This window comes from Cervus canadensis, chromosome 1, assembly GCF_019320065.1.
Source record: "Cervus canadensis isolate Bull #8, Minnesota chromosome 1, ASM1932006v1, whole genome shotgun sequence".
Taxonomy (NCBI): domain Eukaryota; kingdom Metazoa; phylum Chordata; class Mammalia; order Artiodactyla; family Cervidae; genus Cervus; species Cervus canadensis.
Window position 1 is genome coordinate 69509541 of NC_057386.1, and position 27997 is coordinate 69537537.

General features: G+C 38.9%; 1 protein-coding gene across 1 annotated transcript; it reads right to left on the bottom strand.

Moving 5' to 3' along the window:
* Positions 1–5: 5 nt before the first annotated feature.
* TMEM184C (transmembrane protein 184C) lies at positions 6–27997 on the bottom strand. Its single transcript, XM_043484925.1, has 10 exons — positions 27291–27997; positions 19793–19923; positions 19625–19661; positions 18737–18942; positions 6960–7034; positions 5689–5782; positions 3039–3151; positions 1670–1769; positions 986–1157; positions 6–762 (listed from the first exon to the last, which is right to left on the bottom strand). The coding sequence occupies exons 1-10, from the start codon at positions 27507–27509 to the stop codon at positions 497–499; spliced, it is 1413 nt and encodes a 470-aa protein (XP_043340860.1). The 5' UTR covers positions 27510–27997; the 3' UTR covers positions 6–496.

Sequence of the window (27997 nt, forward strand, 5' to 3'; positions counted from 1 at the left end):
AAAGGTTGCAGAAAATAAATGATAAATTCTCATTTATTGAAAGACATTCATTTGAGAAATAGAGAAATAATTGTTAGGTAAGCATATATGGCACATGATTATGATTGAGGTCCACTAATTCGCAGTTCTGAATTATACTTTCTGCTAGTTCCAGAGCATTATATTCATGCAGCAGTGGTAGGAAGCACTGATTTTTTAAAATGTCCTCCTCTTGATAGAGTACTGTAATGTCAGGAATGGTTAGTAGTCATTGTCTATCATTTGAGTATGTGATACTCTGTAGTGTTAAGAAGTCAAGTCTAAGTCTAGAATATTTAGACTGATTATTTGTGATATACAAAACCTAGTTGTATAGATCAGGTGGCTGTACCTGGTTTTTGCCGTTGTGTTGAAATCCTGCATCATTAATGGCTTGTCCTAAGCACAGAGTCCTGAGCAGCGGGACACCAGGTGATGAAGTAACACGGTGGTAGCGCAGTCTGCTCCTGCACACTGCTCAGGAGGCCGCGGGCTTCTCTGACGGCTCTTTCCTCTCCCCTGCAGTATCGTTGCCTATGTCATCAGATACATTAGCTGTAGTCGGTGTAGTCTGGGGGGTCACAGTGTGTCCAAACCCTTGATAGTGACCCACGGGTGAGGGTGGCACTGAAGAGGCAACGGAAATTGCATCTTGTGATGATGATGATAACAAGCTTGTATGTTCATTTTGATCTTGATCCTCAGGAAAAAACTTTTTCCTAGGATGTCCCATGACTGTCCTTCCTTTAAAGTAAAATAAAATTTTCTGAGTTAGCCAAAAGTTAGGTTATTTTTAAATCCACTATAATGTTGCCATGCTAAATGTTAAGCTCCTTTCCCCCCCTCCAAATCTGGAGAGCCTTATTGTGGTACTGTTTTACACAAAGTCTTTTCAAAAACCTCTTCTACAGACTGGGCAGGAGAACCACAATAGCCTATTAGAATGAATAAAATGGCTGGTACTTACCAACATGCCTTACTTGTTCAGAAATATCATCCCTAATATCTGAAACGTCCCACATAGCAAGAAAGGAATCAAAGCATGAGCCCTCTTCCGCTTCTTGGACATACGGTTTATATGAGAAAGTGTAGTGATGAGCGATAGCAGCAAGGAACATCTCAATACAGATAATAAAGTCCTACAACAACAACATCAACATCATCATCAGCCACATTGGATTTTAAATCTAGTTTTGCAGGCAAAAAGCACTGTGTCTCTTTTCAAAAATACTTGAGTATCAACAGCTGTTTTTTCCCTCACAAGACTGTACTCATATTTTCATTTTCCAAAATAATGATTTTTGACCTCTTCACAAAAACACAAAATGCCAGAAGTTTAACTCAATTTTGTACTACTTCAATCAAGTATTTCTTGGCCAAGTACAATGTATTCTCTTCTACTAGCCGAGGACTCAGACAAATGCAGAACAGACAAATTGAGTAGGAATAACGAAATCTAGGTTCTGTTACTAATTTGTAGAAGAACCAGGAAGTATGGCCAATTTTTGTGGGGATCCCCGTTCCCTCACGTGTAGAGTGAGGGTAACAGTAGCCCCAGAGCCTGCACATGTGTCTGCTGTCAGCTTCAGGAGGTAACATGTAACAATGCTTAACAAACAGTGAAGTGCTGCTGGGAGTCAGCACTGCTTACCTGGAGTCCTGTGGCCACCGCTTCTACCGTCTGCCATTCCCATGTATGCTTTTCAGAAATAACGCCAACTTTTACCAACAAAGCAATAACTACTGCTTGCCTATATGTTAGGAAAAGGTAAACGCCAAATCTATATCAAGCACAAAACCAGCAGTTGTTTAAAAAATATGCCATTTAAAAAGTGAAACCCCAGCACAACCTGTGGACCATGACCACCCTGCCTTTACAGTGTATTCCCGAAGACACTGTATAACTGTATTAGACACGTTTGCTTTACACACTGACTCGTCTAGTACAGTTTCATCATATGAATTTTGATTATATATTCTTAGAACTTCGGTACTTGGTTTACAGTCTTTTTTTGTTTTGAAAGTTTGCACAAGTCATTACATTTTAAGTTGGTCCTATACACAGACCATGCCTAACACCTTATACGACAGGAATTTAAAATGAAATAAAGGACAGATACTTAAATGTTAATTTATGCACATATTAACTGGTTATTTAGATTATTTTAAAGAACATTTTGGAACCAGTCTTATTTTTCTTTTTTTTTGGAACCAGTCTTGTTAAACAGCTAAAATGAGATAAGGTTTCATGTATCTATATGCAAGAATATTCACTTCTGTATTACTTGTAATGGTAAAAAAAAATAAATAAATTAGGAACAACCCAAATGTCAATAAGAAACTGATTAAAAAGTTGTATCCATACATTAGAATACTGTGTGTGGCAAAAGCAAAAAACCCAATAACAACAAAATTATATTCTCACTGTATTTACAAAGAACTATAACTACAGGATACTAAATACATTATACAGTATACATTGAGTTCTACAGGTTTTTATAGTATGACGTTCTTTCTGTGGTTTTATAAACGATGTGGGCCACAATGTCATTCATTTTGGGTGGTGTAATTGCAAAGATTTTTCTTTCCCCCCTCTTTGTATTATTTGTATATTGTTATACTTGGTATATTTGTTTCCAGGACCCTATCACCCAACCCCCTTTACTAAACTGGGACCATGTATAGTTTTGTCATCTGTTTTAAAATTTTTACTAATGAACATTTTCTCACATTATTAAGTATTCTGTATCATGTGTATCTTTCAAACTGTACTATATGAAAAAACCATGACTTATTTTAGTGATTCCCTTAGTGTTGACATTTAGTGTCTCAAAGTATTTTCTTCTTATAAATGTTATGTGACCATCTGATTATTTCTGAAAAACCAAGGACGGCTAAAAGAATGAACTTTTTAAAAGGTAAGTAGATATTTTAATTCCTTTTCCAAATTAAGACTTAACAAATTCTAAGTTTTACTGCCCTTTAGGAAATGGCAACATTTAAGAGAAAGCAACACTTACCAAAAAGAAACAAAAACCACCAGCTTAACACAAAGAAATTTGCCAACAGGTTGGATTGGACTCAGTTCTTCCTTCAGCACTTTATAAAACAGCAAGAGACAATACATGGCAAACTAGAAACAATTAAACGTATTCAATAAGAATAAATAAATATGGTATTAGAAATATCAAAATCACAGACCAGGCCTGGTACAGAGTAATTTTTCAGGCAAAATTTTCTAGGCTTTATTATGCTCCTTTTAGATTAACAAGAAGCTTTTAAATAGTTTACTATGGATGAAAATATACAATATGAAAATTTTCAGAAGAGATGTGTAACATCATCTCTGAAAATGATTTTAATTGTTCATTTACAGGGCCCACAAAAAACACAGTAAGAAGTGACTACCGTGAATGGAAGAAAAGGCTCTCATTTAACCAAAATAAAAACATCTGTCTGCTTATTAACAGCTTTTACATACAAGTTACCATTCATTTTATAAGGGCTCAGCTTACTACCAACTGTACATATATTATTTGTAAGTGAACACGTTAAATAAGTACTATTTCAATAAAACTATGCCCATGAAATCAGAAAGTAAGGAATCAGGGAGACCGTTTTTCTTGAGGGCAGTATGTTAATCCTGCTGAATTTACTTTTTAAAGGTAAGTGCTCAAGATATTATTTTAAAAAATCAGTTGTAATTAGCATTGCACAGCAATAAACATTTTCCTAAAAGTTTATTTTCCCCACTATAAAATGCTCATTTAAAATATTTTAGAATATGAAAGCAGTAAAGTATAAAGTTGTCCATAGTCCCATCATCCAACCATTCTTTTCTACACATAAGATGGTTTTTAACAGGTATCATAAATATAAAATTTTGTTGCCTTATGTTTTTCCACTTAAAGTACCTCTTTCCATATATTTGATTAAGTAACTGCCTTTGGACTATTTCCAGGCTTTTGTAAGCAATAGGCCTTTTCTATACAAACATATTAAAAGCAAAAGTACTTCTGGCCATTTCTTGAGGAGGCATTCCCAAAAATGGAATTATTGGTTCCAGAAAATAAAAACGTGGAAAAGCTCTGAATACACAAGCATTTAATTTTTATTATAAATCTCTAATAACTCACATGCATGCCACTGTACCTAAACTATTATTTTGGAGAAAGCATTAAAGATTTTTAACACACCTCAATCAGAATGGCCATCATCAAAAAAACTACAAACAATATATGCTGGAGAAACGGGAATCCTACTGCATTGTTGGCGGGAAGGTAAATTGATACAGCCACTATGGAGAACAGTATAGAGAATGCTTAACAAACCAGGAATAAAACCACCACACGACCCAGCAAACCCCAGTCCTGAGCATACCCTGAGAAAACCACAATTCAAAGACACATGTATCCCAATGCTCACTGCAGCACTACTGACAACAGCCAGGACATGGAAGCGACTTAGATGTCCATTGACAGATAAATGGATAAAGATGTGGTACATATATACAATGGAATATAACTCAACCATAAAGAGGAAAGAATTTAAGTCAGTTGTAGTGAGCTGAATGAACCCAGAGTCGGTTATACAGAGTGAAACGAGTATATAGAGAAAAACAAGTATCGTGTGTTAATGCATATACATGGAATCTAGAAAACGTACTGATGAACCTATTCGTAGGGAAGGGATGGAGACTCAGATGTAGAGAACTGGCTTGTGGACATGGCGGGAGAAGGAGCGGGTAGGACGCACTGAGAAAGCAGCACTGACACATACACATAATCATGTGTGAAATAATCAGCAAGTGGGAAGCTTCTCATAACCCAAGCAGCACAGTGCGGTGTCCTGTGATGGCCCAGAGGGGTGGGACAGGAGGGGGAGGCAGGCTCTAGAGGGGGGAAGATGAGTATATGTACACATAAAACTTACAGCTGATTTGTGTTGTTGTATGGCAGAAACCAACACAACATTGTAAAGCAATTATCCTCCAATTAAAAGAATCTCAATATTTACATTAAAAGATTTTCAATAAAGTGCACATTAAGTTGAAAGGATTCATTTCATTTCAGTTTCTATAACATTTTTAAAAAACTTGGCATTCTCAATTTTCAATTACAAATATATGAGAGAATTTTACTCTCCCACTTTTATTAAAACCCTATACTGTCATATACCAGTAAGACATTTTTTTAATGAATATACCTCGGATTTTTACTTTAAGGAGAGGCATTATGCTTTTACTAATGACATATCCATGTAACTATGCAATGAATACCAGAACCAATGAAAAAATACAATCAACAATTCCGTGCAGTTTGGGGAGAATGGATACATGCAGATGTGTGGCTGAGTTCCTTCACTGCTCACCTGAACCTATCACAAGAGTGTTAACTGACTATACCCCAATACAAAGTGTTTTTGGTGTTTAAAAAAAAAACACTGTGCCCCTGAGCCACATTACATAAACAATTCAATGTATAAGTCACAAGATAATTAACAAAGATATTATATCTTTACGTATGTATAAAGATTTAAAGTTTCAAATTCTTCCTATAAATCAAGTTCAATATTAAAGTTACAATTAAGCTTTATTCCAGAAGAAACTTTCCCTAAAAAATTTTAGTTATAGATCTAAATTAAGTATAGTTAAGATGAATATTTACTTACCAACTGAGACATATTGTTTATGATAACCAAGTAAGTCCAAGCATTTGAAAAGCTAAAGTTCCCTTCATCATATATACCAAGTAACTCACAGACTCTAAAAAAAAAAAATGGTAAAAATGAGACTTAATGAATAATTAAGTCAAAAATATATTTTAAAATACAACATTGACATTAATAGTTAATTAATTGATTAATCTGGCTGTACCACATGGCATGCAGGATCTTAGTTTCCTGACCAGGGATTGAACCCATGCCCTTTGCCGTAGGAGTGCAGTCTTAACCACTGGCCCGCTTAGGGAAGCCCCAATACTTAAATTTAGAAGTAAGATTATTTCAAAGTTTCTGTAGATAATCACTTGATTTTGGCCACAGAGGTGGTTCAAAAATTAAAAACATTTTTCTAGAAATGTTACCATATGATTATCTCTCCAATTTGAAATAAATCCAAAAGACAAAAACACTGAATTAGAAAGGGTAATTATTAGATTAAAAAAAATGATGCTGCCTAATTTTAAAAACAAGTAATGCACATTTATAACTAAACTATAATTTTTCCCCCCAAATTGTCTTGCAGGCAACTTTTATGATAACCCAGATCTAAGTATTTACTTGTATAAATAAAGCAGCCTTAAAAAAAGGTAAATTAATCTTAATTCCAAGGCAAATGCTGCTGAAGAACTGGTAGCACAAAAGCATAATAAAGAGCTGGATGCTTCTTTCACCTTTCTTCCCATTCTTGTGAACAGACAGCATGCTAGCATGATAAGCAGATAAGACACACAATCTATTTGATGTTCTTAAATTTTTAGGGAATAGTTTTACCAGGCAGCTTAATGATGCCCCATTTTACCTCAAATGCTAAGACTTGACAGAATTTTTAAAAAGGAAAAATATGTTTTCTTCTTTAAAATACAGTACTCATTTAGAAAATAAAGCCATGTAATGAATCTCAAGTGGCATACTTCAACTTCATGTACTAGATGTTTCTGTAAAGCTGTGTGAATATTAACACTTGAAAAAGATTATTTTGAAAACGCTTTCTAGAAATCTCTAGAGGGAATATTATTTAGAAGAATTCTATGTGACTCCTTGCCTATAAACGGTCACCTCATTTATTCTAACATAGCAGGGTTTATACATACTGTTTTTATAAAAGACGAGACGTGTTATAAACAAGTAACAAGTTTTACATGCTTTCTACTCAGGCGTTTCACTTAGGTAAGAGCATGAGAATTAAAAAAAACAAAATAATGTAAGTTCTGTGTACTTACAAAGCAATGATGGTGGTGAATGGTCTGACGACTGTATATTGTAATACACCCAGTTTGCATCTAAACAGCAATACTCTGTCAAAGAAAAAGAATTTAGTATTTGAATTACTAATTTTATACTATCAGGTTTTCTCCAAAGCCCCCAAATTAAAATCATTTTGACAAATGATGCCATATTTATATTTAATTTTTAAAAATTATTTTTATTTACAATGTTGTGTTAGTTTCAATTGTACAGCAAAGTGATTCAGTTATACATATACATACATCTACTCCTTTTTAGAATAATTCTTTTAATTTAGTCATTCTAAACGGCTACTGGGGAAGAATGTGGGTGGAAGCAAACACATTATTTAAATACTGTTTTTTAAATTATGTAACAACGACATCTGAAAGATTTTCCTTTCTATGTCTAATTTCAAATTCCTGAGTAGTGCAGCACAGAACAGGAACAAAAAGAATGGATGTGGGTCCCTGTGTGTTTCTGGAAGAAAAACCAAGTACCAAATAAATTACATGTAGGCTTGCATGTATGAAAGTGTACTGAGAAAATGATATTTACATTTAGGATTCAGTTTCCTTTCAAGCTTGGCCTTTGTATATACATCATTCCAGACAGTATCACTGACTAGATACTCTGAAAGAACAAAACAAAGATCCTGTATAAAACAGTTTTTAATCACTGAGCTCACTTAACATAGGGGAAAATTCACAAACAAAAACAAAACAAAAAAGTCCCCAAACAGCTACTACCAAACAAAGCAAAAAAAAGGCCTCTACCTGAGAGCCTTGTGGAACTTTCTTAAAAAGACCAAGATGCTCTGAGGGCAAATGTTTATTTAAGACTCTTTTATCAGTTCTATGTATTACAAATCCCCTAGTTTAAGAATTACATCTGAACTGAGAAGAACGAGTCTGACACACAGATCTTGAGGCCCTGGGTTACCAGGACTGAAGGAAAAACATGGGGTTCTACATGCTGAGCGCCTTCTCTGTGCCGAGGGAGTCCGCTCCCACTGACAACTGAGTGCCCCTGTGGAGGTGTGTCCGGGAGCTGCACCTGGGGGTGTAGCAAGAACCTTTGATGGAAATGTCTGGACCACACATGCTGTGCTCCCTACAAAGCTAAACTAAGCAGGAGTTGAGTTAAACCTGCAGTGCTCTGCGAACTGATTGTCAAATCAAACTTGAGACCCCCAGGATGACTAAGCAAACGTATTAGTCAATCTGATACCTTTGAAAGCTGTGGAGAATTAAGGGACTGGAAGGTGTACCTGAAGAAATGGGCCAGAGTGCAAAAATGCCGACACAAAGAACAGAACAGAACCAGAGGGTCTAAATATATTCAAAGTTAGGGAGGAGCAGAGGAAGAGCGAACTCAGAAGAGATTATGGCTGAGAACTTTTCCGAACCGATCAAACACGCAAATCTACAGACTGAGGCGCACTGTAAATTAAACAGGACTAAGACCAAAAAAACCCTAGATACTTTGTAGTGAAACCTCAAAATATCAAAGACAGGGTCTTAAAAATGCAGCTGAAGACAGCACCTACTAATATAATGGAAGGTCACCTACTAATATAATTGAATGACAGCTAGATGGAAAGTAGAGGCTTAACAGTGACAACTGATGCCAGGATAGGGTGGAATAAAATCTCCACAATGTTTGTAGACAATTTTTGTCAACAAAGAATTATATCCAGCAAAACAATCTTTCAAGAATGAAGGCAAAATAAAGACACTTTTGGATAAGTGTATCTGAGAAAATTTGCCACTGCTATGCTGACACTGCAAGAAATTTTAAGAACCATACATCAGAAAGAAGGAAATGATCCAGATAGAAGATCTGAGATGCAAGAAGGAGTAATGAACAAACTGTGACACTGTAGTTAAATCTATAAAAGCATTACAAAAACATTCTATACAAATTGATATCTTTTTTTTAAGATTAAAGACTAGAAAGTATAACTTCCAAACTAGTAATGAGGGCAAAAAAAAAAAAAAAAAGGGAATAAGAAAAACATCAACAAACACAGGTAAACAACTACCAGGCGCATCTGGAGCAGTGCCTGTAACCCAACGCTGACAGAGCTGCAGTGAGACACATGTATTCCATAATGGTAAGACAGCCACCTTCAAATTACAAATACTCAATATAAAGTTTTAACATTAGATAAGCTATGAAAAAGCTTTGGTTTTTAAGGATATATATATATATATATATATATATCATCCCAGGTGGTGTTAGTGGGAAAGAATCCACCTGTCAATGCAGGAGACATAAGATTGAATTTCAATCCCTGGGTGGGGAAGGTCCCCTGGAGGAGAGCATGGCAACCCACTCCAGGTTTCTTGCCTGGAGAATCCCATGGACAGAGGAGCCTGGTGGGCTATAGTCCACAGGGTCACAAAGAGCTGGACACAACTGAAGTGACTTAGCATGCACACACATGCATATATACATATAAACAATTGGAAATAAGGAATCACGGATCTGTAATATATTTATTTTTGTTAAATGTGGGTGGTATAAAATAGACTTGTCTATTATATTTTACTACATACGTATCCCACATGTTTGAAAAACTTCAAAATTATTTGTAAAAATCTTTATTAAATAATTAGAAGGATCATCTCAAACTTCTAATGTACATTTTCAAAGTATTTAATGAAAATCTGTACTTTTAAAAAGAGGCTAAATGCAACCCAGATTCCTGGGGTGCATTCTGGAACAGAAAAAGGACATTAGTGGAAAAACATGAAGAGATCTGAATAGTCTGCAATTAATAGTATTAATGGAGAAGGCAATGGCACCCCACTCCAGTACTCTTGCCTGGAAAATCCCATGGGTGGAGGAGCCTGGTAAGCTGAAGGCCATGGGGTTGCTAAGAGTCAGACAGGATTGAGCGACTTCACTTTCACTTTTCACTCTCATGCATTGGAGAAGGAAATGGCAACCCACTCCAGTATTCTTGCCTGGAGAATCCCAGGGATGGGGGAACCTGGTGGGCTGCCGTCTATGGGGTTGCACAGAGTCGGACACGACTGAAGCAACTTAGCAGCAGCAGCAATAGTATTATACCATTGTTACTTCTTCCTTTTGATGAATGTACCAGGATTACATAAGATGTTAATATTAGGGGAAGCTGGATGAAGAGTAACAGACAATCTCTCTTTTGTCTTTGCAACTTTACTGTAAATTTAAAATTATTCCAAATTAAGTTTATTTTGAAAATGTAATCATTTAAAAAAAGGAAATTAGAAAAGTGAGATATAAATAAAAAATGGCAAAATTATAAATGAATACATAGATAATCACAAAAATATATCTTGTACAAGTGATGGATTGTCAGATTAGAATTTAAAAAATCACTAAATTAAAAAAAAAAGTTCAGTTCAGTCGTTCAGTCACGTCTGACTCCTTGCAACACCATTGACTGCAGCACGCCAGGCCTCCCTGTCCATCACCAACTCCCAGAGCTTGCTCAAACTCATGTCCATGGAGTAGGTGATGCCATACAACCATCTCATCATCTGTCATCCTCTCCTCCTCCTGCCTTCAATCTTTCCCACCATTAGGGTCTTTAACAATGAGTCAGTTCTTTGCATCAGGTGGCCAAAGTACTGGAGTTTCAGCTCAGCATCAGTCCTTCCAATGAACACCCAGGACTGATCTCCTTTAGGATGGGCTGTTGGATCTCCTTGCAGTCCAAGGGACTCTCAAGAGTCTTCTCCAACATCACAGTTCAAAAGCTTCAGTTCTTCGGCACTCAGCTTTCTTTATAGTCCAACTCTCACATTCATATGTGACTACTGGAAAAACCATAGCTTTGACTAGATGGACTTTTGTCAGCAAAGTAATGTCTCTGCTTTTTAATATGCTGTCTAGGTTGATCATAGCTTTTATTCCAAGGAGCAAGTGTCTTTTAATTTCATGGCTGAGGTCACCATCTGCAGTGATATTAGAGCCCCAAAAAATAAAGTCTGTCACTGTTTCCATTGTTTCCCCATATATTTGCCATGAAGTGATGGGACTGGATGCCATGATCTTAGTTTTCTGAATGCTGAGTTTTAAGTCAACTTTTTCACTCTCCTCTTTCACTTTCAACAAGAGGCTGTTTAGTTCTTCTTCGCTTTCTGCCATAAGGGTGGTGTCATCTGCATATCTGAGGTTATTGATATTTTTCCTGGCAATCTTGATTCCGGCTTGTGCTTCTTCCAGCCCAGCATTTCTCATGATGTACTCTGCATATAAGTTAAGCAGGGTGACAATATGCAGCCTTGAAGTACTCCTTTCCCTATTTGGAACCAGTCTGTTGTTCCATGTCCAGGTCTAACTGCTGCTTCTTCACCTGCATTGAGATTTCTCAGGAGGCAGATAAGGTGGTCTGGCATTCCCATCTCTTGAAGAATTTTCCACAGTTTGTTGTGATCCACACAAGTCAAAGGCTCTGGCCTAGTCAATAAAGCAGAAATAGATGTTTTTCTGGAACTCTTGCTTTTTTGATGATCCAACAGATGTTGGCAATTTGATCTCTGGTTCCTCTGCCTTAAATAGCTCAACTGGAATTCCATCACCTCCACTAGCTTTGTTCATAATGATGCTTCCTAAGGCCCACTTGACTTCGCATTCCAGGATGTCTGGCTCTAGGTGAGTGATCACACCATCGTGGTTATCTGGGTCATGAAGATCTTTTTTATATAGTTCTTCTGTGTATTCTTGCCACCTCTTCATCATATCTTCTGCTTCCGTTAGGTCCATACCATTTCTGTCCTTTATTGTACCCGTCTTTGCATGAAATGTTCCGTTAGTATCTCTAGTTTTCTTGAAGAGATCTCTAGTCTTTTCCATTCTATTGTTTTCCTTTATTTCTTTGCATTGATCGCTAAGGAAGGCAGAGACCAAGTTCTCTCCTTGGAACTCTGCATTCAAATGGGTATATCTATCCTTTTCTCCTTTGCCTATTGCATCTCTACTTTTCTCAGCTATTTGTAAGGCCTCGTCAGACAACCATTTTGCCTTTTTGCATTTGTTTTTCTTGGGGATGGTCTTGATCACTGCCTCCTGGACAAAGTCACGAACCTCCATCCATAGTTCTTCAGGCACTCTATCAGATCTAATCCCTTGAATCTATTTGTACTTCCACTGTATAACTGTAAGGGAGATGATTTAGGTCATACCTGAACAGTCTAGTGGCTTTCCCTACTTTCTTCAATTTAAGTCTGAATTTTGCAATAAGGAGTTCATGGTCTGAGCCACAAATAGAACCTTGTGTGCAGCAGAACCCGGGAGAAAGGAGCAGTGGCCCCACAAGAGACTGACCCAGACTTGCCTGTGAGTGTCCAGGAGTCTCTGGCGGGCATGGGTCGGTGGTGGCCTGCTGCAGGCACCAAATGCAGCAGTTTGGCAGTTCGTGCATGGGACCTTTTGAAGGAGGTGCCATCATCTTAATTACCTCCACCACAATTTGGTCTCAGGTTCAACAGGGAGGGAAGGGAACACAGCCCCACCCATCAACAGAAAATTGGATTAAAGATTTACTGAGCATGGCCCCACCCATCAGAACAAGACCCAGTTTCCCTCACAGTCAGTCTCTACCATCAGGAAGCTTCCATAAGCCTCTTATATTTTCCTTCAGAGGGCAGACAGAATGAAAACACAATCACAGAAAACTAATCAAACTGATCACTCAGTGGTGTCTGACTTTTTGCGACCCTCTGGACTGTAGCCCACCAGGCTCCTCTGTCCATGGGATTCTCCAGGCAAGAATACTGGAGTGGGTTGCCATTTCCTTCTCCAGGGGATCTTCCCGACCCAGGGATCGAACCTGGGTCTCCCACATCACAGGCAGATGCTTTACCCTCTGAGCCACCAGGGAAGCCCAACATGGACCACAGCCTTGTCTAACTCAATGAAACTATGAGTCATTCCATGTAGGACCACCCCAAAAAAAAGTAATACACCTAAAACCACTCAAAGTTGTACAACTAACTTTCTCTATCTTTTCCTGAAAATAAAAGGCAGAGAAAGTTAAGCCAGGCAAATACTAAACAAAGGAAAGATAGGATATCTGTTAATATCAAAATAACTTTAAGACCAAAAAAAAAAAAAAGGTCCAGAACAGATAACTTGCATGCATACTCAGTCATGTCCAACTCTTTGCAACCCCATGGACTGTAGCCTGCCAGGCTCCTCTGTCCATGGGATTCTCCAGGCAAGAGTACTGGAGTGGGTTGCCATTTCCTCCTCCAGGGGACCCTTCCAACCCAGGGACTGAACCCACATCTCCTGTGTCTCCTGCATTGCAGGTGGAGTCTTTACCACTGAGCCACTGTGCAAGCCCTCCTGAACAGAAACAGCATCTAAATATAAAGCAAAAACTGACAAACTATCGGTGACAGAGTTTCAACGTCTCTTTCACTAACTGACAGAACAAGTAGGTAAAATCAACACAAATGCAGACAAACTGAATAATACAAGACTGACCTCATGTGCATAAATGTAACAGAGCCACTCATTAGTACAACACATACATTCTCTTCAAGCATACAGAGACCCATCACAAAAACTGGTCATGTACTAGTGGGCATGAAATAAATCTTAACCACGTTTGAAGACTGTCTCATAGTACATTCTCTGACTACAATGCAAATATATAAAATGAAAAAAAATTTAAAAATCTTTATATTTGGAAATTTTAAAATATACTTCAAAATAACTTGTGTATAGAAGAAATCCAAATGGAAATTTAAAAACCTTACTGGATGAAAGAAATGTTAAATATGAAAACCAATTCATGGGGCAATGAGATTTTAAATAGACTTCTTGTGGTTGTCATTTCATGTATGGTCTATGTTGTTCAGTCGTCCAGTCGTGCACCACTCTTTGTGACCCCATGGACTGCAGCACGCCAGGCCTCTCTGTCCCTCAGCAACTCCCAAAGTTTGCCCAAGTTCATGTCCATTACACTGGTGATGCCATCCAGCCATCTCATCCTCTGACTCCCTCTTCTCCTTCTGCCCTCAATCTTTCCCAGCATCAGGATCTTTTCCAATGAGTCAGCTGTTTGCATCAGATGACCAAAATACTGGAGCTTCAGCTTCTGCATCAGTCCTTCTAACGAGTATTCAGGGTTGATTTCTTTTAAGATTGATGGATCTCCTTGTTGTCCAAAGGAATTTCAGGAGTCTTCTCCAGCACCACAGTTCGAAGGCATGAACTCTTTGGCATTCTGCCTTTTTTACAGGCTAGCTCTCACAACTGTACATGACCACTGGGAAGACCATAGCCAAGACTATAAGGACCTTGGTCAGCAGAGTAATGTCTCTGCTTTTCAACACACTGTATAGGTCTGTTAGCGTTTTCCTGCCAAGAAGCAATCATCTTCTGATTGCATGGCTGCAGTCACCACCTGCAGTGATTTCATAGCCAAGAAGAGGAAACCTGTCACTACTTCGACCTTTTCCCCTTCTATTTGCCATGAAGTGATGGGACCGGACGCCATGATCTTCGTTATTTTAATTTTAAGCCGGCTCTTTCACTCTCTTCCCTCAACCTCATCAAGAGGCTCTTTGGTTCCTTTTTGCTTTCAGCTTTTACAGTGGTATCATCCGCGTATCTGAGGTTGTTGATCTTGCTCCTACCTATCTTGATGCCAGTTTGTAACTCATCCAACCCAGCATTTCTCATGATGTGCTCAGCATACAGGTTAAACAAACAGGGTGACAGCAGACAACCCTCTCGTACTCCCCTCTCAATCTTGAAACTATCAGTTGTTCCATACAGGGTCCTAACTGTCGCTTCTTGACCTACATACAGGTTTCTCAGGAGACAGGTAAGATGTTCTGTTATTCCCACCTCTTTTAAAGGTTTTCCACAGTTTATTATGATCCACACAGTCAAAGGCTTTAGCACAGTTGATGAAACAGAGGTAGATGTTTTTCTGAAATTCCCTAGCTTTCTTTATGATCCAGTGAAGGCTGGCAATTTGACCTCTGGTCCCTCTTCCTTTTCTAAGCCCAGCTTGGACACCTGGAAGTTCTTGGTCTGCATAATTCCTAGCCCACAAGATTTGAAGCACAACCTTACTAACATGGGCTGCTGCTGCTTAGTCGCTTCAGTCATGTCTGACTCTGTGCAACCCTAGAGACTACAGCCTGCCAGGCTCCTCTGTCCATGGGATTCTCTAGGCAAGAGTACTACAGTGGGTTGCCATGCCCTCCTCCAGGAGATCTTCCCTACCCAGGGATCAAACCCAGGTCTCCTGCACTGGAGGCAGATTCTTTACTGCTGAGCCACCAGGGAAGCCCCGACTACCATGGGAAATGAGTGAAGCTGTCTGATGTTTAGAACATTCTTGAGTACTACCCTTCCTAGGAATTTTGGGATGAGGATTGACCTTTTCTACTCCTGTGACCACTGCTGGGTCTTCCAGAGTTGCTGACACATTGAATGCAACACCTTGATGGCATAATCCTTTAGGGGTTTGAATAGTTCTATCGGAATTCCACAGCATCCATTTGCTTTATTAAAAGCAGTGCTTCCTAAAGCACACTTGATCTCACTCTCCAGAATGTCTGGCTCTGGGTGACTGACCACACCATCTTATTAATCCAGTACATTAAGATTTTTTTGTACAGTTCTTAAGTGTATTCCTTCCAGTTCTTCTTGATCTCTTCAGTACCTACTAGGTCTCTACCATTTTTGTCCTTTATTGTGCTCAACTTTGGGCAAAATGTTCCCTTGATATTTCCAGTTTTTCTGAAGAGATCTCTAGTCCTTCCCCTTCTGTTGTTTTCTTCTAGTTTTATGCATTATTCATTGAAGAAGGCCTTCTTGTCTCTCTATACTGTTCTTTGGCACTCTGTATTTAGTTGGATGTACCTTTCCCTTTCTCCCTTGCTTTTCGCTTTTCTCTTTAGCAATTTGTAAGGCATCCTCAAATAAGCCCTTTGCCTTCTTGCTTGTCTTTTTCTTTGGGATGGTTTTGTTTGCTGCCTCCTGCACAATATTACAGACCTCCGACCATAGTTCTTCAGGCACACTGTTTACTAGATCTAATCTCTTGAATCTATTCATAACCTATACTACATAGTCATAGGGGATTTAAGTCGTACCTGGTTGGCCTAGTGGTTTTCCCCACTTTCTTTAGTTTAAGTCTGAATTTTGCTATGAGAAGCTGATGATCTGAACTACAGTCAGCTCCAGGTCTTGTTTTTGTTGACTGTATACAGCTTCTCCATCTCTGGCTACAAAGAATGTCATCAATTTGATTGTGGTATTGACCATTTGGTGATGTCTTTGTGTAAATTGCTCTTGTGCTGTTGAAAAAGAGTGTTTGCTATGACCAGTACATTCTCTTGGCAGAATTCAGTTAGCCTTTGCCCTGCTTCATTTTGCTCTCCAAGGCCAAACTTGCCTGTTACTCCAGGTATCTCTTGACTTCCTACTTTTGCATTCCAATCCCCAATGATAAGTAGAACACCTATTTTTGGTGTGAGTTCTAGGAGGTCTTCTAGGTCTTCATAGAAGAAAACTCATTGTGCTCACTGCATATGTCACATAAATCATAGTCTAAAAAGCAGATGCAGTTTTACATCTAAAGACTGGAAACTTGCATCTTAAATTCAGTATAATGCTTAAAACCAAAGCATCATACTGAATTATCCTCAACTGCAACAGGCTGATTAATGATCAGACATATAACACCAGTTATCCAACAGAAGGAGACTGGTATCCTAAACTGTATTTATATACAAGCGAATAAGAAGTTTTATATTACTAAAACCATATCCCCAAACTGCATGGCTTTGGTCGTTTAAAGTCTTCAAGGAAAGAAAACCTGGTTTATAGTTGTGTAGTTAGGAACAAATAAATTGCACAAGCACAGAAAAGGGAAATTTTGGTCTATAGCATCACTTGAAAAAGGTTCTGGGTTTTAGCTGACCACCTACTAACTGGGATGAGCCAGCCTGAAGAGGCAGCTAGGACCACATCTCAGGTTCTGTATTAACAGAGGAGTCCTGATCAAAACCAAGCTGCCATTGCCACCTCCACCATCGTCATCATATTTACTAGACCACTGCAATCTCTTGCATTTATGCCCACTTCCAGTTCAGTACACAAAGAATACAGTAATCTCTGAAAATGAAATGTGGATATCAGCCCTCTGCTTAACATCCTATAATGGCTTCTCACTTGATAATCTCTCTCCTGGACCAAACTTTAGACAGGGTTCCTCTTAGCCTTCTTTTCAACTAGGCATCAGCTAGGCCCTGTTCTTGGCCTGGGAAATCAGTCTGAGCAAAAAATCCTGCTAAGACACCTATTACCACCGCCCCTCCATCATTTCACCCTATGCCCCAATATCTGATTACCCTTGATATTGAATCCAGCTCCTCATCCCTCACTCTTGATGTCTTCTTGGTCTGCCTTAAGTAACATTCTTTTTAGGGCAGTTTAGAGAGAATCCCCCTACCCTGATGTCTCCTCTTGGTAATTTTCCATCCAGTGACCACCCCAATCTCTTTGGCTATAAATCCCTGTTTGTTCTGACTGTATTTGGGAGTTGAGTACAATATCCTTCCACCCCCAACCGTTATTCTCACTATCCTCCTTCATAGGCTCTTGTTGTTTTTCCCTCACAGTGCTTCCTGAAGTGACTAACTATATATTTGTGTCTTCATTTAATTTCTAACCAAGCTGTAAGTTCCATGAGTTCTACATCTGTTATATGTATTATGATATATCTATATACTAGCACATACTAGGTGTTCAATACATATTTGTCAAACAAATACCTTAGGAGTTTATTATTTCAAATAGCCAGGTGGCTTCCTGTCATTGCAAGGGTGTTAAGGAGACACTTACATTTGGTGCTGATGCTGTCAAAGTGGTTCTGTATTGCATGGAAGGCAATGTAGCTAACCCTAGGGCGTATATCTACACTGATTCCTCCAAGTCATTCCACCCACCTTGGCTTGCAAATTTCACCTACATACCCATCTATCTGCAATCAAGTCTTATTGATTCTCCATTGGATTCTCTTATTATCTTTCCTTTCTATTTCAATTCCACACCCCTCTTTTTCAGCTTATCTCACAAATGAACTATTCTAATAACGTAATTTATTTCCCCCTCTGGACTCCTCTCCTCCTAATGAGTCTTGTATAGTATTTTAAAATTAATCTTCCTAAAATGCCAGTCTTCAAATGTTTCCTGCTGAAAAACATCCAGTGGTTCATTCATAGAGTGAATGAAATCTTAGGTTCAACTTAACTTTGCAGGCTTTATTTCCTTTCCGTCCTACATGAATGAATAATAAGGTCAACTAACTTACCTACAACTAGAATAAACACTGCTATTTGTTGCTCTTATTTCATGTCCAATGCCGTTTCCCCACCTAGACTATCTTCTCCTTGAGTCTTAGACCCGATTTTGCCATTAACTTGCTGTGTGATTCGAGGAAGTTAATCTCTGCAGGCTCTGGTTTCCAATCGTAAAAGAATGTTGATTAAATGATTTCTAAGGTTTTTCCCCCCTACAACTTTGTCAGTTTTCTATTTAGGGTAAATAATGTAAAAGAAACTAACTCGTATGTGTGGATTATAAAAACGTGTTTTTTAAGTCTTCAAACTTGACTATGAACTACATGAGGGTAGGGACTCTGTCTTATACTTTTTGTCCTGCATATAGAACATTACATACTGCAGAGAAATGACACTTACATCTGTTTAAGTAAAACCAAACTTAAAGAATTAAAACCAAACATACTTACTCTCCCATAGTCCATGGTGGACAGCAACACAAAGGAGGGAAATGTTTCTGCTGATCTTTGGCTTCAATGATTAATACCAAATTTGGATAGCGGTTAGTTAGATAATTGGTAAGGAATCCCATGAAGTTGTAAATGACATAAGCTTCATAACATTCTCTGCAGGTATCCACATATATTGCAATGCTGGGATATTTCAAAGCTATCCACTATGAAGAAGCATAGATGTTAAAAACAGTTCTCACTACAATAAAAGGAATTACCACTGCAATTCATGGCACTTGCAATAGGCCTATTTTAAAACCTGAGTTGTCTTGTCACATACTTATATCAAACTTGCTAAATTTTAATGTTATGAGGGCTACCATGCAATCTGTGAAATGAATTTTTAAAGCAATAAACGTCTTGCATATTGGTAAACAAAAACATTTGTGTTGGGGGGTGAACAATGAATATGAAGAGAAAAGTTACATTATGTACTTGAGTTCTTCAATATTAATATAATCCGAAACTTCTTGACATGACCATAGAAAATGATGTTAAAGACATTTTCTTTATATTTAATCAAATTAAAGCAGTTATTTGTAACAATTACATATACTCAGATCCACTGGGGAAGATTTCTATTTTGGTCTAAATAAATATTGTAATAAATAAAGAGGATGACAAGGTAATTTTAAGTATTACAATCTTTAGAGGACTAAGAACAACTCATTTGAAATTTTAAAACATCTGCCATATCTATGGTTATGCTTTATCTTCTTTATTAACATTAAAAACACTTATTAACCTGACTCCTTACTGCCAAATAACATTATTTTTATTACATTAATTATAGTTAGTATCATAAAACAAGTTTCTAGTTAATGAGTTAAAATGAAGCATACTTACACTATCCAAACTGTATATGGGTACCATCCAAAGAATCCTATTTAGAAAGCAAAAAACATAAATTTAAAACATTTTACATGATAAAAATTTCTTTACATTTTACATAACATTTACATTTTATGAGATAAGCCAACACAACACTAGTAGAATCAACATATAAGGACTTACCTTATTATGGGTTTCTGTAGTTCAGGTTGTGTATAATGCACTAAATGTTGTAGTATCACCCAAAGCGAGATAGGTATAGTCAACAGCAAAAAGATTCCAGCAATAAACCAAGCCTTGGTGTGTATCCCAACCTTAAGAAGCAAAGAACATAATGGTATAATTCTCTGATTAAAACTAAACAGGTAAATATGATTTTTGTATTTTAAAATTTTATTTATTACTGAGGCTCAGTATTTTCCAAATAACTAGTGGCTATTTTTATTTCTTCTTCAATAACAGCCTATTTGTGCTTTTATGGAAGGAGGGGGTGGATTTTTCCTCATATGGTCTTTAGTTACAGCGCTGCATACATTAAGAATATTAATCCCATGTCATTTCCCTCAGATTGTTATTGGCCTTTTATATTTGATTTTTGTGATTAAGGATGTACAGCAATTTTAGAATTTTCTATAAGTCAAATCTAAAAATCTTCTGGTTTATTCCTCTGTTTTTATGTTGGGATAAAATTTACCAAAGTTTTCTGCAAATTTTACTGTTACACAAAATATGAATAGAACACTTACTGAGTACTGTTTGCCTGATAACTTTGCTAAGTTCTTTACATGCATCATGTCTTTTAATCCTCCCATTGGCTAATAAGCACCGCCAGTGTTCAAGGGACCTGTCCAGAGGACCCATGCTGATACAGATTGCCCTGTCAGAGTACGCAGGGCTTTGCAGGTGGCTCAGTGGTGAAGAATCTGCCTGCCAATACGGGAGATGCAGGACATGCAGATTTGATGCCTGGATAGGGAGAACCCCCTGGAGGAGGAAATGGCAACCTACTCCAGTATTCTTGCTTGGAAAATTCCAAGGACAGAGGAGCCTGGCAGGCAACAGTCCATAGGGTCGCAGAGTTGGACATGACACACGCATGTCTCTTATACACAATATTATCAACTCAGGACAAGACATTTTCAAAAGATCTGATTTCTTTTTAAGGTCAATATCTGATCAATATTTTTCCTTTAAAAGCTCAGTTTCTAAAAATATAATTTGAACTGCTTCATCCTAAGGCACAGCTAAAGTAATTCACTCATTTTCTGGTTAAAAAAAAAATTTATTTGAACCTCTGTTCCATCTGAGGAGCCCTCTGGAATAAATTTTATTCCTTGTACTCCTGAAAGTGAATCCTTTTAATTAAAAAAAAAAAAAGCAAATGTTAGCTTTTTAAAGCAAAAAAGCTGGGAATTTATTTTTAGTATTTGAGGAGTTTGAGCAGTTAATGGAAATAGAACTGAAGTCCACAACTTCTATCTTCTGCTGTTTTGAACAAGATTTTTTTTTCATCAAGAGTCAAAGATTACAGAAGTAGAAAACAAAAGTATAGAGAACAAATGTATTTTTATAACAATGAATTTCTACATTCAACTGTATGGAAAACTTCAAAAGCAGATTAAAAAGTCTTGCTGAATGCTGGAAATTAATAAAGCAGTAAGTCAAAAGTGAATATGCAGAGGTGAAGATTCTAAAAAGAATGTCTGAGCAATAATTTTCCAGAGATTTCTGCTTGACTCAATTTCATTTAAAATTCAGTACTGGGCTTCCCTGGTGGCTCAGTGGTAAAGAATCCGCCTGCCAATGCAGGACACTCATGTTCGATCCCTGAGTCAAGAAGACACCCTGGAGAAGGAAATGGCAACTCACTCCAGTATTCTTGCCTGGGAAATCCCATGGACAGAGGAGACTGGAGAGCTGCAGTCCATGGGGTCACAAAAGAGCTGGATATGACTTAGCAATTAAACAACAACTCATTTTAATGATGGCAATAATAGTAACTTACCCTAGATCTTCTTCATTATAAGGTGATCATTAAGAACAGTATTGCCAAGTACTTTTAATGCCTACATTTGTTTTTATGACTGCTTTAGTGCTAAAAGGTAGAACTTGGTGGTAGACTTGAGAGAAAACGGATGTGCTCATGACTAAAGCCAAGCATCCTCAGTATGCTGTAACGAAGTTCTTTTTCAAATGATCATAAAACAAGTGACTGGAGAATGGACTCATTTCAGTATAGTGATTCCAAATTTTAGAAATCTTGCATAGGAGAGTTAGTACTAGTTTTACATTGCAAGTGGTGATTCCACTTTAGAAAAGCATCATTCGTCCACATTAATGCTACTAATTTGAATCACTGGTCTTATAACTGTTTTGGTTTTTGAGCTATTTAAAAAGCTGTATGTATAAGAAATTGAACCTATCGTATGTGTGTACATGTTTATGTAACGTTATAATAAAATATAATAAAATTATATAATATGTTCTACTAAAGTAATATAAAATAAGATCTTACTCTAGGTATCTGCACAAATTATTAATATGATTACTACATTTATTTTAATTTACATTTCTCTCTAAATAAATTACTCACACTTGAGACACACTGACAGAAGGATGCGATTAATATTAAATTTATCAGCCACTTTTGGGCTCAGAAAAAAGGAGACAAGTAGTGTAGATTTTTTTCCTAAGGTAATTTGAAGAAAGCAGAGAGGAAAGAAAAAACCATTACAGACCAGCATCCAGAACTGAGTCAGCTGTCCCTCAGCCAACGGCCTTCAGAGCAGAGAGCAGAGAGAAGCAGGAGGGCTTTCTGAGCTCACTTCTCCTGAGGGAGAAGCAGGAAGCACGTTCAGAGAGTGGCCTCTTGGGACACAGGACTAGCAGGGCAGTGCGGCATCAGGGGTGCAGGTCACTTACGTGACCTCTATATATGTAAACACACGCTCAGCCCAGTAAGAGTGAGACAGATGGTGGCACAGATGGTCGCCTGGCCGCTCCAGTCCTGAGTATATTCCTCATGGGCCTGGGATGGGCTAGCCGAACCTCCAGTTTGCTTCCTCAGTTCCCACGGACTTCTAACAGCGTGAGCATTGTGACTGTGGTGTTTAAAAGATTAAGTATTTTTTTTCATACAATACCGGCTCTAAACATGTCAACTACTTTTTCCAGTGCTTCATCAGATGCATATAACTTTGCTTTACATTACAGTTGTGAACCTAATCCCAGTGAAAATGTGATCCAAAAATGCTATCACACTGGTGCCCCACTATAACAATAACAACAGCAAATAAATAGCAATAACAACAGTGCTATTTTAAAAACAAAAGAGTTGTAATTAGGGGCTTACTGAGCACCTACTATGTGCTGGGGACAGCGCTAAGCATTTTAAAGACATAAACTCATCCAGTAAATAATGCGTATGATTGATTACTAAGTACTTAGCACAGTGTCACTTTAGCCACTTCCAAGTCTCAGTTTCCACATCTGTAAAATGGGGATAATTCCTGTTTCAGGACTTTAAAGCATAAAGAAAATTACACCTTATCTTAGGGACATGCTGTAGTAGTGTCTCTAACATCTTAACAAAACACAATGGTGGGGAGGCCCTCACTTAATCCACACTCCTTTCTATCTACTGTGCCATTCATTCTCCTGAGTTTAAAAAAAATACTCAAAACAAACAAAATGAACAAAAACCTGTCTTCATATACTGATACCACTTCTTCACTCCACATTTACTTTTAGCTTTTGCCCGGATGCCTCTGGGGTTTCCCTCATAGCTCAGTCGGTAAAGAATCTGCCTGCAATGGGAACGGTCAGGCAGATCCCCTAAGGAGGTGGCAACCCACTCCAGTATTCTTGCCTGGAGCAGCCCCATGGACACAGGAGCCTGGCAGGCTGCAGCCCGTGGGGTCGCAGAGAGTCAGACACGACTGAAACAACTTAGCACACGCATATCTGACGAGCCCGTGTGAATGTCTCTCACAGACCTTGAGCTATGCGTCCTAAGCAGAACTCAAGTGCTCCCAAACCTGAATCCATCGAGTTTCCATCTTGGGACCTGGCATCACCATGTACCTTGTTGTTCAAGACTGAAACCTCAGAGTGGTTCTTGACGTCCCCCTTTCTCTCACTGCCTCTCTTCCTCAATCATACCCCCTGTCAAGCTCTGTTTCTTCAATTTCCATGATGCTTAAAATTCACTTTTCCATCTCTATTTCTGCTATCCGGATTTGGGCCATAAGTCATCATAGCCTGTACACCCTCTGAACCACCTTGAAGAGCTTTCTAACTTCTTTCCACTTCCACTTAATTTTCCACGGGCTGGTAGAGTTGTTTTTGGAGGATGTGTACCAATGCTGCCCTGCGCTTCACTTGTCAGATTTGTTTCATTTCCTCACCGCATTTTACATCAGTTACTCATCTGTTTTTGTTGGTTGTGCTGGTCTCCATCGCTGAGTGCCATGAGAGCAGGTGCCACGTTTCTCTCTCTAACCATACGGAATACAATATCACTGGGACTCAAACAATCATATGTTAAGTATCAGACATTTGGGCAAAAGGAGAAAACAAGTAAAATATAAATCATGTTCTATGCTGGTGAATCCTAAGAAATATAAAGAAGAGAAGAGGATATGAAGAGTTGAGGAAAAGAAGCTTGTAATTTTTAAACAGGGGAGCTGGGTGACACCGAAGGAAAAACCTGAAGGACACAAACAATGAAAATAGCATCTCGGGAAAGGCATATTATGACGTGCAAAGGCCCTAAGGAGGGAGCGTGCCCTACATGTTTGAGCAAAGCCAGTGTGGAGGAGGTTCAGGAACTAAGGAGAGAAAGTCAGAGTGAGACAGGGAGGGGTGGGTTCAGATCATGCTGGGGCTTGATGCCACAGTCAGGGATATACTGGCTTTTAATCCGGGACTAGCAGTGACTGGAAAACTTTATGAGGACACGCATAACGTGACTTATGTTTTCACTAGATACTTTGGCTAGTGTGTTCAGAATAGTCCAGGCAATACATGATGAGAATTTGGCTCAGGGTGTTAGCAGAAGGGATGGCAGATTAAAACATTCATTCAAAGCTGGTACAGAAAAAGCAGAGCTGACATCAATGATGAAATAAAAATTTACATTTTAAAGCTAAACAAGAAAAATTTTCACACAGAACTTTGTCTCTGACTTTTGGCGTCCTCCCGCCCCTCTGGGGTACATTGCGCATCTGCACTGTGTTAGCCAGACCTCGCCAATGGCAGAAGTACTTGCTCAAACAGAATGATCACTTTCTCTCTTTAGAAGACAGCATTCCTCTCTCAATTCTGAGAGGGGTCATGATGACCCACCACTTGACCTGTAAGTGCAGACGTCTCTGGTGAGCTTTTCTCTAGTTGTTCAGTCGCCGAGTTGTCTGACTCTTCGCGACCCCATGGACTGCAGCACACCAGGCCTCCCTGTCCCTCACCATCTCCTGAAGTTTGCCCAAGTTCATGTCCACTGCTAAGCGTTATGTGCAATGCCAACGTTATCACTCCCCTTAAAGATGGTGACTGGAGCTGAAGAGTGGTCAGACCTGGGGAGATGCTGGGCTGTAACAAACTTCAAACTTAAATACTTACTTATAACCTTAGTAATGTTACTAACTAAATTACTTGCATTCATGCCTGTTTATGGTTATTGGTTCTGGCACTACCAAATGTGTGTCTGAATTTCCAATAAAACTAATGATTAGGCCACTTGAAATGATTGACCCAATACATAGTTACATAAGATCCATGACTGTAACAGTGTAACTTTTTCTTCCTGGGAACAAGCAACAAGAGGGAACCATTTCCTGGACAGTAACATAAGACAGAGGCCCATCGGCTTTTGGTCACTGCTGACAGGGCTTAGTTCAGTAATAGTACATTGAATGGCGTAACTTGAGAATCCTTTTTTGACCTGAGAACAAGCATTCCCAGTCCCATGGGACAAATTGGTCACAAAATGCCTCCCAAACTTTGGTTTAAATTAAGAATGAAAGTGAAAGGACTGTAAAATAACAAATACTGCCCACCCAGTTCTTTGAGAATCAAGTCACTAGCCACTGTGGGTGCTGACTTACAATACACCCTGGAAGGAATCCAGGGTGTTGGGGGCGGGGGGCGGTGCAGACTCTGGGAAAATTAGCAAAACTGGCCTTCAGACAGTCAGATATTTTCAGGAGAAATTTTTTTATGAACCTGGATTCATGCATCTTTCCATACTTAGTGAAAGTGAAAGTGAAGTTGCTCAGTCCTGTCTGACTCTTTGCAACCCCATGGATTGTAGCCTATCAGGCTCCTCTGTCCATGGGATTTCCCAGGCAAGAGTACCGGAGTGGGTTGCCATTTCCTTCTCCAGGGGATCTTCCCGACCCAGCAATTGAACCAGGGTCTCCCGCATTGTAGGCAGAGGCTTTTACCGTCTGAGCCACCTTAGAAACTCACTAAATTCAAGCCTGTTGCTTGTGACTAGTGATCTTCTACCTAGTACTTGACTGCATCTGCCTCCTTAGCCAGAATCACATATATACAGGCTTCCCCTGTATCTCTTCAGAACAGGGCTCAGAGCTCTCTGAGAGGTTGTCTCCCAGGCTATAATTCTGTTTGTCTTGAATAAAATTTTCCATTTCTTTAGATTGACTACTATTTGTCACTGACACCAACAACTAAGAGAAATCTTAAATTAGATTATGATACATATAATTAATCTTTAAAATAGCTCCTATATTTCAGAGTCTAGAGAAATACTTAAAAGTAAGAAATCTCTAGTCGTATTAAGATGTCTATACATGAAGTTTGGTAGACAAATTATGGAAATAATCTAAATTTCTAACGAATGAGAAATACTTAATGTAGTGTAATAGTCTACTAACATTAAAAAAAAACTATATGGGCTATGCTAGTATGGGAAAGTGAACAAAAAAATTGAGTGAACATACGGAAAACAAACATATATTAATGCAATTTAATTATATAAAAATATTTCCACACAAAAGGCCCCAAATTGCCATGGTCTTGTCATAACTCTTGTGAAACAGCTGTTTCTAAGTAAAAGTAGTCCCTTGGGTTTTACTGACTTCAAACTTAAAAGTTCATTTCAACTTTTTTTTACAAAGTGCTTAGTTAAGTATTTACCTTGGTGTCTTCCAGCTTATAGTACTTTACTGATGTCATAATAAGAATATGACATCAAAAAACATACAAGGCATTTTTCCCTGAAAACTTTGTTGGCTAAGAGTTCAATTTTAAAGTAAAAACAAAGAACAAAGTCGAACCAACTCAACCCTTTAATTAAGGAAGCTAGTTAAATGCTAATAATATTCTACACCTGGTCCTTAAGGTAGATCTAACTAAGTTCAGTACTTGAACAGAACAGATTTCAGGAATAAAGTTATCTTACTTTAAGGAAATGGATGACTGCCTGCAAAACAGTGATCTCCGAAGCTGCTATATTTTATTTTCTCAGTTCTACCTCCACCAGTAGCATGCTCTGAAAAGCCGTCAACAACCACAAGCCAGACATCGGTTCTGCTAGGTTCATTACATGACATGTTTTTCAGGATATTAAAGCCTGGAGCATCCGGGTAAAAACAGGCTACCTCAGATGGACAGGAGGGTAGAAGAGAGGGTTGCGGCTGATGATGCGGGACCCTCTTACCTCCAGTTTCTGTAATTCCCACACGCAGAGGGGAACCGCAACCACTATGGACAACAGGTAGAGAACCACCGCTAAAGGTCGAATCCACTGTCTCCAGTTCCTCCAGGTACAAGTGCAAGGCATGTTTCCGCATAAATCAGCTCCACGTAGGAAGGAAAAAAAGCTCGAAGTAGATGGTAACGCGGAGCCCTGTTCTTGGGCTGTTTTTTCGTCTCGCATATTACGGAAAAAGAGCCGACGAGCGACTCTACCAGCAGCCTGAACCGCCTCCTCGGGCCACGCCGTGCTTACTGTTGCTGCTGCTGCCACAAACGCGGCCGCTCACGGGGCTACCGGGGAGCAGTGAGGGCAACATTCTTTCTTCCCCACAAAGCATCGACCCAGTTCTTCCGCGGTGGAATCCCCGACAGAGCCGCTGCCCTCACCTGGGGATTGCCCAGAGCTCCGCCGGCACCATGGCCTCGAGGGGAGCGGCGCCGAACGGGACCAGCCTGTAAAGACCCTGCACTCAGTTCGTTTCTGCCCCGCAACTGCCGGCCTTCTCGCTCTTTCCTTGGGTGGTGGCGTTCCCTCCCTGCCGCGGCTGCAGGCGTCACTGACGACTCCGCGGACAGATAACAGAAGAGAACGCCAACCCACCAGCCTCAGGATTTCTTCACTTGTTCTTTCGGGACATTCCCCCAAGGCGGAACCCAAGGCCAAACCAG

Excerpts from the sequence above, each read along its gene's own strand:
- TMEM184C (XM_043484925.1), bottom strand. The coding sequence starts at position 27,509 with ATGCGAGACGAAAAAACAGCCCAAGAACAGGGCTCCGCGTTACCATCT. Across the intron at positions 19,924-27,290 it reads GGGAATTACAGAAACTGGAG|GTTGGGATACACACCAAGGC; the intron begins GTAAGAGGGTCC and ends TTGCTTCTTAAG. Across the intron at positions 3,152-5,688 it reads TAAACAATATGTCTCAGTTG|TTTGCCATGTATTGTCTCTT; the intron begins GTAAGTAAATAT and ends AATTGTTTCTAG.